Here is a 14,077-nt window from a genome sequence, read left to right as displayed (position 1 = left end):
TCATTTTAAGGGGGTTGTTATTGGTGGCCCATCAGTAGTGTACTCACGGCCTCTCCTTGCCCCCCGTGACGATGAGGCCGTCCCTCAGTGTGGTGTACATAGTGAACACTGGACCTGTGTGGGCTTTGGCCACAACGCGAAGCAGGAAGTGGTCTCTCCACACATACACATCCCCATTTATGGCACCCGTGAATGTTAGGTTATTCTGGAGGAAGAGAACCCATAGAGGGCAGGGTCACCAGAATGATTCAACTGTCAATGAACCTTGAATGAATTGCAGAAAACAGGTCTGATTACAGTGGCCTGTTCATCTGACCTGATTCAGTCCATAAGGGTCGACAGAGAGTGTAAAATCCTGTTTCTACTCACAGCACCGAAAGCCACAGACAACATGGTCTGCATCCGGCCATCCTCCACCGAGCCGACGACTCCTTTCTTATACATGAGAGAGCCTCCAGCCAGCGTCCAGAACTTGATGTGTTTGATCCCAACAGACACAAACTGAGAGTCTGAGTCTGGCCGAAACTCCACAACAAAGATCCTGTCCGGATGACCTCCTTTACTGGTCACTTTGGCACCTGGATTGGGGAACAAACACGCACACGTCTTCTCGTGCTTTTTTCTCCGTGTGGGAACCAAGAAATTATACTAAAACTAACCCCAATTCTAACAGTAATCCCACAAATGTTTTACCCTAAACCCCTAAGGTGAAAAGCATGATTCCTTGTGGGGACCAGCATTTTCTGAGAGGTTTTCTTGATCATTGTGGGGACTTATGGCCCCAGTATGCATTGTAAATCCAGGATCTCTCGCACACACATGCAAGCACACAGCTAATACCTACAGAGTGGTATCTAAAAATATTGTTTTGATTGACCATAATAAAAAATATAAATGTAACGTTTATGAGAAGATAGGTACATAATGGTTTTTTTGCAACAATATCAGGTTGTCTCATCTATGTATATGGAAACTGCAAGTGGCTCTGGAAATCATTGCTAAATGACAAAAAGACACGTGCAATGTAACCTTTAGCCGACCACCAGGATCTTACAGTACACAACTAAAGACCTCACCTTCCTGCCAGCGCCAAACAGTGATGCTGTGTTCAGGCTCCACCCCAACAGAGAGCAGCAACTTGCCCGTGGCGCTGAAGTTGACGTAGCCCACCCCCTTGGCGTGAGAGCATCGCAGGATGGATAGCGTTTGTTTACTCATGGCATCCCACACGTGGATGGAGGGGGTGGTGCCTGGAGCAGAGAAAAAAAAAACACATACTCCAGTCAGGTAGACCGGGAAACAGCATGCATGGTTATGTAGTCAGAACGTCTCTGCAGAGTATAGGTTAAATCAACATGGACGAATACAGAGGGACAGGCACTAGACACGAACTGGACAGGCTAAGTGAAACAGGACAGGCCACTGGAAAACAGCGGGAGAACAGCGAGAGTCAACCTATTGGGTAAAACTGTAGAACACATCAGTACAAAGGGCAATTTTGGAAGGTGTTTTACCTGGTAGGTCTGTCACTTCACCTGTGGTGTGTGAGCGATGGGAAATGAGGCCGCAAAAGAACAAATGAAATCTACAGTGAGTGCCTTCTCGGATGAAGCTGAGGGTAATATGAAATAAACATCAATAAAAATGAATTCTAGCATCAACTAAAATGAAAATGTGGCAAAGCAGACGGGTCACCAACAAAAGGCAAATGCCAAAGACCAAAAATATGCATTTCTCTCTTTCTTGTACACATTCATCCCATGCATGGATGTTACGAATAATAAAGCCAAAAATACATGACACAATCACAGTACATTACATACCAATCTGTCCTGTAGCAATGACATTTTTGTATTTTGGATGTTGATTGACAGTCAAGCAGAGGATGTCCTCCGTATGCTCCAAGTAGAAACTCTGGGTCCCTGAAAAGAATCAGCATCAGACACAGTCAATCACCATTTTATCGCGCACGCGCCTATACGATAAATCTCAGGTCCTGACGTTAATGCTGAGGACCGGGTCCAGGGCACGTGACCGCGCGGGCAGTACCGGTGGTGAGGCTGTGCACCATGGCCGTGGCCGCCGTGTGGAAGACAATGTCAGCGCCGTCGTTGAGGTAGTGCAGGTTGTTGCGACAATCGAAGCCCCTGAATCCAAATACGTGATCCAGTACCAGGTCCTGAAGTGCACATGTTACCAGATCCAGTCACATCCCACAACACTGACCCAACACTGACCCAACACTGACCCAACACTGACCCAACACTGCTTGATTGACAAGGAGGGAAAATGTATCATGGACATGCAAAATAGTGTTGACTATGATGGTTATTCAGAAGCAGTGAAACAAACCTCAACAAGCTTCTTTTTTTTGGTTATATTGTTCTTCTGCAACTTCTCGGGTTGTGGAGCAGCTCGGCTAACAGGAGGCCTACAGAGAGGAAACAGGTTGTACTGCCTCTGATATGTATATAATAATACTAACATTGACACCAAACTTTGTTTATTGTCAGAGTGATTTCATTATAGGGCACCGTAATGACACATAAAGGATTATGTCTAGTTTTACATGAGAAAAGTAGAAACATACTGTATATCAATTCCACTTGGTTTTGATAAAATGTACTAATTTTTGTGTCCTATCCAGCCTTTGGTGCCATGTTTAAAGCAACTAAATAATATTTTTGTTGTTCTTCATTCCCAGGTTTTTCACAGTAGGCAACATTGCCATTAAGCAAATTAAAATAGGGAGTGCAAACATAACATCAGTGTTTGAAAAGTGAAATGGCAAATATGTTAAAAACGACCATATGTTGAGTGTATTCACTTATAAAACTGGTATAAATTTTTAAATACCTTAAAGGGTTTTCTAATTTGTACATTCATGAAGCAAATTGTTAGTGTACAAAACCAGGATCCGGGGGCATAGTTTTCATTGGGTATTTTTCTGGTTGACTTATACTGGAGTGCTTGAGAGGATCAAAATGCCTGCAGGCAACTTCTAACTTCAGTATTATTATTAGCAAATCAGTCAGTCAAAATGTACCAATTTTGACTGACTGATCCTCGCAAACACAGCCATGTTATGTTACGGTATATTTACTTCTAATGTACGTATGACAATTGGGAAGCTTTCCCATTAGTGTAAAAGAGAGTGTGAAAACGATAGAGCCATGGTACTAAATACTTGAATAGTTACAATCCATTATATCACTCTGAATAGAAACATTATTAGGCATTGCTACTGCATGTTCAATCCAAATAGGCCCAACTGTTTATAAATACAGAAACATTCAGTGTGCCTCATTACACTGTACATGACAGGTCCACAGTGGCAACATGATACAGACATCGCTACAACAAATTGCAAACATCAATGACATTTTCCCATGACTTTTTCCACATGATGAATTTTGGGCCAGCCGCTGCACAGAAATCAACCAGGTGTGCACGCCACATTCACAATGTCAACGGGCGGAAACTTTCACAAGAGGACCACTAACGATGACACATTAACCCGGCTGGCTGTGGCCACATTTAGCATGTATGGCAACGAGCCACAATGAGCAATGAGTTTCCCTGTATGTCCCTTTTTCTGTACTCACTAAAATATATTGCTTTTTAAAAATCAAAATACCAAAGGTAAGTTGAATTCCACTCTCCTTAAAAATGACTGTGTCAGATAATTAGATTTTCCCGACGGAGTGGCCTTGCTGAGGATCATGGCTGGGATTTGATCCTCAGTTCTCAGCAGGGCGATCTTGTAAAACATAGGACTTGCACAGAATAGCACTCATATCTGACAATAAAAAGGCCACTAATGGAAGAATAAAATATATTTCTCCTAAACATAAATTGGTTTTCAAAGGTTCACTGAAATGAGTACATGCTCCTATGAGTGCGCACACACACACACACACACACACAGACACACACAGACACACACACACACACACACACACAAAGAGAGTCTATGTTCAAAGGGAAGCACATGAAGGTTGAATCCCCACAGGAATCAGAACAGTGTGATGAGGATGCAGAAGCCTTCGTTATACAGCACCACCACTGCATGCAATGGCCTGGTATAACTGCAGGGCTCCAGCTCACTGGTGAAGCACTAGAACTCAGCAGTGATCACTGGGGTCACATGCATGGACTTAACGTATTACAGCTGATAGACTGTTACTCTCTGAACAGCATTTTATCAGCACCGTCTGGATGTTCTTGCACGGCATGGAGCTAATATTTCCATCAAATACTTTCTCCTGTTTCCTTTGGCAATCACACTATGGCTTATATATGCATATTTTTGTTATTCTTGTTTTTGGGGAGGATTTTACGCCTTATATGGAATAGCAGTAGGTGGGAATCAAACCCGCACAACAGCGGTGTGTGTGTTGTGGAGGCAGAACGGACTGCTACACCCCCATAGGCTCACAATCAGACTACCACGTCCCATGTTTGAACACTACTGTCTGGAATGGGTTCAATCAGCATGTCATGTTATATAATGTTATGACACAACACCACAGGTCATATATGTAGTAAATATCTCCGGCTGACTGATAAACGTTTCATGCTGAGCCAGGATTTCACGTTGGGGGACCCTGTCTCTTTCCACGTGGCTACGGGGAACAGGAAAAAGGAGATGGAAAGAAGATCTGCCCCAGTGGGTGTTAAGCTCTGCAGTCTGAATGCAAAGACGCAGTCATGACCAGGCGGGAAGGAATCGAACGGACCGCCACCATGCATGAACAAACAGTCAGAACAGAGAAACGGAGATGGATGGAGAAGTGGAGCCACACTGTAACAAACAGACACACGTCACCCACTTTACCTGGATCCCCTTGAGAGCAGTGGACAGAACCAAGTGAGAGGTTTAGAGGACACAGGTCGGAGCCCGGGGGGACCCACAGCATAGCTAGAAGCTAGGCTATAAGGCTCATGCAACAAGCAACCTGGTGAGCTGTTAGCCCCTCATTCCTGCCTGCTGAAAACCATGCTCTGACTGTCAGCATACTGTCAGCATGCCAAAATAAGAGAGAGAGACAGCTTGGAGGAATAGTGTGGAATGAAACAGCACACCAGTCTACAGAGTGATAAGGGGATAGGGCCATACCCTGGGCTCCCTGTGAATACTGTGCAATAGAGCTCCTAAGAGGGCAGGGAGGAGGAGGAGGAGGAGGAAGAGGAGAAGCAAAGGGAGAAATAAATGTGTCAGTGTCTCCATCTAATCACTCAAGGAGTTGGGAACGGTGAAGAAAAAACGAAATCCGGAGATTTCTGTGGTTCCAGGCAGGAACAGGAAGGCCTCTCTGGCATCCTTCATTACTGTACTCTGACTGTGCTCTACACCCACTATGAATGACTGCCACTCAAATTACACAAGATTATCTGGAATAAAAAGGTAGAATTCACATCACGTCCCCCAGGATTAGAGGAACATGTTGAGCAAGCTGAGTGATATCGACACCCATGGGCTGTGCAAGATGAGCTCCATAATCAACATAAATAGTTGACTAGAAAATGCTGCTTCAATACCTTATTTCAGACCTGACCATTATAGGTCACACATAAAATCACATGTTAAAATCATCTGATGTATGGTAACAAAGGTGGTTTCCATTATTATCAAACCTTGGACCACATATTATTTTGGATGTTAGATATTTCATTTCTGCCCAGTCAACCTACTAATATACTTTTCCTGAAAATAAAATGAATGGAAATACCCACATCCACATCCTATAGATAGCAGAGAATGCATGAATTAAATCATACTTACTTGACAATGCCCTGCCTCCAAAGGAATGCAAGTTAAAACACAATAGAGATATTAAGCGTTTCTGCAGACACCAATCGGCAACAGAGTAATTATGGATCACAGACGGTAGGGTTGAGGGGAACAATCAGCACACACAGTACATGGAGATGACTAGCACCAGAGTATACACTACTAAGATGACTAGCACCAGAGTATACACTACTAAGATGACTAGCACCAGAGTATACACTACTAAGATGACTAGCACCAGAGTATACACTACTAATATGACTCGCACCAGAGTATACACTACTAAGATGACTAGCACCGGAGTATACACTACTAAGATGACTAGCACCAGAGTATACACTACTAAGATGACTAGCACCAGAGTATACACTACTAAGATGACTAGCACCAGAGTATACACTACTAAGATGACTAGCACCAGAGTATACACTACTAAGATGACTAGCACCAGAGTATACACTACTAAGATGACTAGCACCAGAGTATACACTACTAAGATGACTAGCACCAGAGTATACACTACTAAGATGACTCGCACCAGAGTATACACTACTAAGATGACTCGCACCAGAGTATACACTACTAAGATGACTAGCACCAGAGTATACACTACTAAGATGACTAGCACCAGAGTATACACTACTAAGATGACTAGCACCAGAGTATATACTATTTCCAACTAAATTCATCAAGGACAAAAGGCCCAGAACAAATATTTACTGATATGCGGTCACTACTCTAGTGACTGCATATAGCTAAATCAAAAATTCCATTAACCTAAATAAAAAGTATATACTTTCGAAAAGGAAAATGGCATTTGTAGGAGAAAAGTTCTTAAGATTGTATGAATGTTTAGTAATTCAGTAAGATTGGTTTCTTACTCTCGATTCTCATTGCAATTTAAAGTTTCAGCGTCAAATATTTTCAGATCTGTACGTCTACACGAGAGCTTTTCACCATGGCATGGACAGAGGTGATAAATTAGAGTATGGTAAATAGCAGACAATTCTTCTCACCTTGTTTCAGCCATATCACCATCGACCACAATCTTAATCAAAGTTGAGTTAAGGTGCACAGCAGATCATTTAGGGAGGGGGATGCATTGCTCTTTCTGTTTTCATAGGCTACAATCTGTTGTCACTCCTAGTCTGTCTTCTATGGCTCTTCAACCCTCTCCTGGGGTCCCCCCAAGCCATCCCACAGTTTAGTTTTAGCCCGGCACTAGCTCACCTGATTCAGGTGAGCTCGCTCTGGGACACATCTAATAGATGGAATGGCTACGAGGTCCCCAGGAGAGGGTTGAAGATCCATTAACAATACCAATGATTATTTTTAAGATGGAAAGAGATTTCCCAAAACTACATCTAGCTACACTAATGCTCTGTTTAAGACTATGCAGATAAATATATATATGGACAGAGACTAAGGGCTCGTATTGAACAAGGAAAAAACTATAACAATCCAGTACTGTTCTCCATTCACCTGGAATAAGCTCAGATTTTACAATAAAAAATAGTCATATTAAATTATTTTAAATCTATGATCAAATCAATGGTGGATAATATGGGGGGCTGTAAAGGTTTTGACCTTTAACCTGCACTGTAGCTTGAAAAAATTATGTAGGACCTGTGGGACATAGTCAACTGGTAAAATAAAAATGAAACAATAAAATAAAAAAATTTCATTGGACAATGTTATTCTTAACTTTTTATGTATGGTCTGTACAGGGAAAGAACAGAGGATATACATAACAGCAGTGCTATGATATGTGACACTGAGGCAAAATACTTGATTTAAGGTCTACAATTTACAACAATGTACCTTTTGGCTGTGAGAAAACACATCATAGTCTTCTCTGGCTACTTTTTTATATACATTTTTATATACTTTACTTAGATGCACAGTAATAATAACACCTGATTTCTCAAAATGTTATTTTGCAACCAAATCTATTTTAATATTATAATTTATTTAAAACTTATTAAAATGTATTTAGAACTTAAGTTTGGCTCTTTTTACAACTTGTGTTTAGCATAAATCATGTAAGATGTATGTGTTGTTATACTGAATGTGGGTATAAAATATTGCAAATAATTCCCCTTTTCAAATTAAAGAAGATCCGGGGCCCTTCCATGAAAATTTCACGCACCTTATTGGGATCGTAACCCCTAACCTGGGAAACCCTGCTCTACATACAGTCTCCAATTAACTGAGATGCTACCAATGATACTGTAGGTGTACACCACATATTGGAATGGAAGCAATACATATAACACAGAATCTTTGAGCATACTTGCTACACATGCACATAACACTATGCAAGATTCCTTCACTATAAATCACAAGCAGTGTAACACCACACAGATTACAGTCCAAACACGAACATCCACTGTTCTACAATGTCACAAACGGATGGAACACACACAAAACATGCACACAGCATTCAGTAACAACAGGCTCCACCCACGATACATGCCCAGGACAATCCATAGTATCATAGCAACAGCGCTGACTAATGTGGAGGAAGTACTGGAGAGCGATGACACGCATTGTTCTGAAGGACATAACATGGACATAATGATAAAGATATTTATATAAGCACAGAATTATGTCAGGTCTCGTTTTGTGAAGCTTTTTTGGGGGGCATGTAGTGCAGATACATACAGAGGAGTCAATTTGAAATAGTCTAACATTGAAACAGGCCTTTACTTTGGAAATACTGTGCGTAAAGTACTAAAAAGTCAACTCACCCTGTACCTCACAAGCAAGACCAAACTCTAGGCCAACCTAACAATGACTGTCTCAGAGGGTTTACAAGGATGAATTCTGTAGACGGTGATTCTACTGAAACAACACAAATGTTCTGATATAGGAGGTAGGAGGTAACAAAAAAGTTATATATATTATATTAAGTTACAAAAAATACTGGTGCAGTTCTGTTTCTTGACACCAGATGGCTCTAATAGCCTTCCTTTAAGGAACACAAAATTGTTGGATGGTTAAGATAGCCAGATTAGAATCCATTTAACGGTTCCTATCTGTTGTTTCTTAAATATCTCTGATTCCGACTCTTCAATATTATTTAATACCTTTATACTTCATCATAGTCAGATGCCCAGACGCTAATATTGAAGCTCCATCACTTTGAGTCCCAAAACAGAGTTCGGTACCTGGAAGGGAGCCGTGGGCAGAGACACAGGAGTGGGGGGGTGGGGGGGTGTACCTTTCCTCTGCTGACAGCTCCTTCAGTTGCTGGTGGGGTTTGATGCCACACATTTCCCGGATGCTGACAGCATAGATCTTAGTGGTGTAGTCAATGCATCTCTCCCGGGCCACGTCACTGTCATACCCTACAAACACGCCCACAGGAACACACTCAGCCAATCGGAGCAGCGGGGTGAGACGCACACTGTGATGGCAGCTTTATACATGTCAAGAATGCATGAGAGTTGTACGACGGTAATATAGTACTGTACGGCGCCGCATCGTTTTAAACTGTACTCTAAAAGTCCCTGTTCACCTCCGTCCTCCTCAATGTCATCATCCGATTCCTCGCTGTCCACAGGGTTCTCCCTACGGCCCTCTCCGGTCCTCTCCAGGGCCCAGATCATCAGGGCGGTGTCAGCTCCGCCTACCGTCAGTAACGCTGTATCGTCTTGGGCCCATCGCACATTGGTCACATGGGCACTGTGACCCACGTACTTCTTGAAGCGGGCGTACTGACCCTGAGGGGGGCGCCGACACGGTCGCAGGGAAAAACAACATTAAAATGCGGTTCAACCCGAATGACAGTGTCCAGCTCCATGTCACCGTGGATTGTGTCACATGTTATGGGGCAATTGGAGTGCCCCTGTGCTGAACTGTCTCACCCTGACTGGGTAGCTGAAGAGCTTGAGGAAGCCAAAGTCATCTCCGGTGGCGAGCAGCTTCTTGTCTTTGGTGAGCGAGGCGGCATTGACGTCCGTGATGTCACTGTGAGTGGGCCAGATCCCCTCACAGGTGGGGCCCAGAACACAAGTCCACGTACCCCACTCGATTTTCTCTATCTGTCAGGCCAGAACACACACACCCCGAATAGTACTTTTATTATAAAAAATGTTTATGCTTTATAGGGTTGAAGTCAAGGTATGCACCCTGTTAGAATAAAGCACACAGGGACTCAAATGTACATTTAAAAAAGGATCATCCTTGTATCGGAGTACACACAGATTATAAGTTGTAACGTACGAGTTATAAATATATGCTCTCTCAGTTGGGTCTCTTACCTCAGAATTTCGTATGGTTTGTCTCTTCCCTCTGGGTGCTTCAAAGAATAATTGCTCTTTAGCACCTGAATTAACTTGCAGCAATTTACCTATGAAAAAAACCCCATAAGAATCCAAACACAAAACAGAACTAGAACATAGAGCCATAGACAAAATAAAAGTAAAACTAAGAGCCCATAGACAAAATAGTACTTTTATCTACAGACTATTAGTGGGAATCCATGCTCCGCTGTAACCAAAGACTCACCACGAGAGTCCCAGTCTATATGAGTGATATAGCTTGAAGCTCCTTTGCAAATGCCCACCCTCTTGCTAGACAAAACGTTGTAGATATCCACAAAGTTATCATGGGAGGCCACGGCAAGGTATTTACCAGCATCTGAAGAAGGCATAGAACCCATGGTTAATACTTTAGCCCGATGAGTGATAACGCTATTGTGCGACACCTAACTGCATATATTAGGAAATCTTGAAAACAACCGATAATAATGAGATACGTGTACATGTTAGCAGTGTTGTGTTACACCAACAGGAATGGATGGACATTTAGATCCTAGCTTATGTGATCCGGTCAGATTATATTAGTTACCTTGTGAAAACCTGATGTCAGAGATCGACTCCTTCCTATGATGGAACGACACCAGGTCCTCCAGAGTGTCAGAGTTCACGACCAAGAAACTGCCATCGTTGAGACCCACGGCTAAGGCTTTCCCATCAGGAGAGAAGGCACAGCATCTTCCACCTGATCCATCCATCCACACACACACAAACAAACAGTTAAATACTTCCAAAATGGACATTCGGACTGACAGATGCAGAAACAGAAGGTGACACTGGTGTGCCTTACGCTTGATGCTGACCACTGAATTAAATAAGTCATTAGCTGACCAGAGATGGCGACATTCGGCGGCTACCTTTTTTAAGTTTGCGTACAGCCACCATGCGGTGGTTGGTGGAGAGCTCCCATATCCGCAGGGTTTTGTCGTCACTCACGGTGGCACATATGGGGAGCAGAGGGTGAGCAGCCAGGCCCCACACCTCCCCTTCCATGTGACCCTGGAACCACAGACACACAGACGTCGATGTCCCAACTTGATTTGAATCCACCTGACACCCGCAAAAAACATTGACCCATTGTCTTAGGACGGTACTTGTTAAGGACACAGTTTGTTGTTTTATCAGTAGACAAAATCCACAAAGGATCTGATCCCGGATAGCGCCAGTCATTTCGGCCGGCAACACCTCCATACCGATCTTTCATAACTCATCCTTATCATGTCTGTTCACCATGGCAACTGAGCCAGGTACCTGGGGTCTGGGAGGCTCTGACTGTGAGCTGTAGGGGATTGAGGGAGCCACCAGAGACACACTGACAGTCAGAAATACACACACAACAAAGCATTCACACATGCACACACACAGGTGGAGACGTGCGCATGGCACCATGGAAAACAATGGCAGGTTTGACAAAAATTAGGAAGAATCTATTGAGCTAATTAAGCTATTCTTTAACCGGGCTAAATAATCCAGTGGGAACAAAGAGCTTTTCGGAGCCAGCCAAGCAGCAAACTGTCACATTGCCTCAGATAAGGAAGGATTTATTTATGAATGCAGTCCCTGAGTTGATACTGACGTAAAGAACAAGCCAAGAAATCGAAAACCCTGGGTAAGTGGAGTACAGGCAACACTTGAGGACTGTGGTTCCACTACAGGATCCGGCTGGAAAAAAGGGGGAAAACTAAGTAGAAACTGTTTTATCTAGGGTGTTTTTATCAAGGTGTTTTATCTACAAGTGTACACACAGCCAGGAGCACATAGGTTTATCCAGCTTTTACTAATCCTAACCCTATATCCTTACCAAAACCATAGGCCAACCCTAAACCTAACCTCAATAACCGAACATTTATGCTTAAATTTAACCTAGCCATAAAGCCAAACTCAAACAGGAAATGCCTAATCATAACCCTAATTCATCCCCAACAAGTCCCCAGATGTTTCTGATTCAACCACAATATGAAGACATTTACGTCCCCATGACATAATTAGGTTAGAAAATATGTGCACACAGAAAAACACAGAAGTGGCCAGGTACAAGTTTGGATTTGAATTTCCAAATTTTTTGCAATTAAAATAACAAATACAGTGTAGACATTGTTAATGTTGTAAATGACTATTGTAGCTGGAAATGGCTGATTTATATGGATTATTGCAACATGCAGACAGAGGCCCATTATAAACAACCATTAGTTTTGTGTTCCAATGGTACGTTGTGTTTGCTAATAATATTTGGTTAATTGGCTAATTGATCATTACAAAACCCTTTTGCAATCATGTTAGCACAGTTGAAAACTCTTGTGTTGATAAAAGAAGCAATAAAACTGGCCTTCTATAGATTCGTTTATCTATGTATCTGGGGTATCTAGAGCATCAGCAATTGTGGGTTCGATTACAGGCTCAAAATGGCCAGAAACAAATCAGTGTATTCTTGTTCTGAGAAATGAACGCTATTCCATGCAAGAAATTGCCAAGAAACTGAAGATCACATACAACGCTGTGTACTACTCCCTTCACAGAACAGTGCACATTGGCTCTAACCAGAATAGAAAGAGGAGTGGCTATAATGGAGTGGCCAGTACAGTCACCAGATCTCAACCCTATTGAGCTGTTGTGGGATCAGTGCCCATGAAGCCAATCCAACTTGTGGGAGCTGCTTCAGGAAGCATGGGGTGAAATCTCTTCAGTTCACCTCTACAAAGTGACAACTAGAATGCCAAAGGTCTACAAGGCTGTAATTGCTACAAATGGAGGATTCTTTGATGAAAGCAAAGTTTGAAGGACACCATTATGTCAATGAAAAATCCTTATTTCTAACCTTGTCAATGACTATATATCCTATTCATTTTGCTATATTTCCTATTCAAAATCAGTTCATGTACGTTTTCATGGAAAACAAGAACATTTCTAAGGGATCCCAAACCTTTGAACAGTAGTGTACATACACACAGACAGAGAGAAAACAAAATATATTACACAGTCAAAGCCAGGCATACACAGACCCCACCCATCCACCAAACCACCCACCCACACACCCACACACCCACACACCTGGACCAGCAGGGTCATTGGTCCACTTTTGTCCATTTCAAGTATTTCTCCATTCTTGGTTCCCACCAGGATGTGTCCGTGACCGAGAGTTATGGCACGAATGGAGGGGTTGTCCTCCAACAGCAGCCCTGGGAAAGAACACCACCAACACCAGCACTGTAAAAACATCCTACAGCCGCAACCAGAAAATCTATAGCCTCCAAATGCAATATAACTACATTTTCACCAGTGGCCAAGAGATGGCAGCACTAAATAGAAGGATACAGTGGTCACTAAATAGAGGAGGATACAGTGAACACTGAATAGAGGAGGATACAGTGGTCACTGAATAGAGGAGGATACAGTGGTCACTGAATAGAGGAGGATACAGTGGTCACTAAACAGAGGAGGATACAGTGGTCACTAAACAGAGGAGGATACAGTGGTCACTAAACAGAGGAGGATACAGTGGAATTTAAAAAGGAGGATACAGTGGACACTAAATAGATGAGGATACAGTGGTCACTAAACAGAGGAGGATACAGTGGTCACTAAACAGAGGAGGATACAGTGGTCACTAAACAGAGGAGGATACAGTGGAATTTAAAAAGGAGGTTACAGTGGACACTAAATAGATGAGGATACAGTGGACACTAAATAGAGGAGGATACAGTGGACACTAAATAGAGGAGGATACAGTGGACAATAAATAGGAGGATACAGTGGTCACTAAATAGAGGAGGATACAGTGGTCACTAAATAGAGGAGGATACAGTGGTCACTAAACAGAGGAGGATACAGTGGTCACTAAACAGAGGAGGATACAGTGGAATTTAAAAAGGAGGTTACAGTGGACACTAAATAGAGGAGGATACAGTGGACACTAAATAGAGGAGGATACAGTGGACACTAAATAGAGGAGGATACAGTGGAC

At 42.7% G+C, this 14,077-nt stretch overlaps 1 protein-coding gene across 7 annotated transcripts in view; it reads right to left on the bottom strand.

Moving 5' to 3' along the window:
* The window catches only part of LOC105010468 (EMAP like 6), a 61,459-nt gene that overhangs the window by 6,851 nt on the left and 40,531 nt on the right, over positions 1-14,077 (bottom strand). For 3 of the 7 annotated variants that reach the window (XM_034292865.1, XM_034292870.1, XM_034292871.1), the window contains 17 exons: positions 13,165-13,292; positions 10,974-11,115; positions 10,649-10,801; positions 10,307-10,438; positions 10,060-10,148; positions 9,664-9,840; positions 9,315-9,519; positions 9,018-9,144; positions 5,786-5,800; positions 4,838-4,846; positions 2,353-2,431; positions 2,050-2,179; positions 1,824-1,922; positions 1,515-1,535; positions 1,077-1,250; positions 370-578; positions 48-205 (listed from right to left, as the gene is read on the bottom strand). In XM_034292865.1, the coding sequence (XP_034148756.1) occupies positions 48-205; positions 370-578; positions 1,077-1,250; positions 1,515-1,535; positions 1,824-1,922; positions 2,050-2,179; positions 2,353-2,431; positions 4,838-4,846; positions 5,786-5,800; positions 9,018-9,144; positions 9,315-9,519; positions 9,664-9,840; positions 10,060-10,148; positions 10,307-10,438; positions 10,649-10,801; positions 10,974-11,115; positions 13,165-13,292 (2,047 nt within the window). The remainder of the gene's footprint in view (positions 1-47; positions 206-369; positions 579-1,076; positions 1,251-1,514; positions 1,536-1,823; positions 1,923-2,049; positions 2,180-2,352; positions 2,432-4,837; positions 4,847-5,785; positions 5,801-9,017; positions 9,145-9,314; positions 9,520-9,663; positions 9,841-10,059; positions 10,149-10,306; positions 10,439-10,648; positions 10,802-10,973; positions 11,116-13,164; positions 13,293-14,077) is intronic. The other 4 variants (XM_034292867.1, XM_034292866.1, XM_034292868.1 and 1 more) reach the window with 4 other exon arrangements.

Source organism: Esox lucius, chromosome 6, assembly GCF_011004845.1.
Source record: "Esox lucius isolate fEsoLuc1 chromosome 6, fEsoLuc1.pri, whole genome shotgun sequence".
Classification (NCBI taxonomy): Eukaryota; Metazoa; Chordata; class Actinopteri; order Esociformes; family Esocidae; genus Esox; species Esox lucius.
The sequence above is the reverse complement of the archived record's forward strand: the minus strand, read 5'-3'. Positions and strand labels throughout refer to the sequence as shown.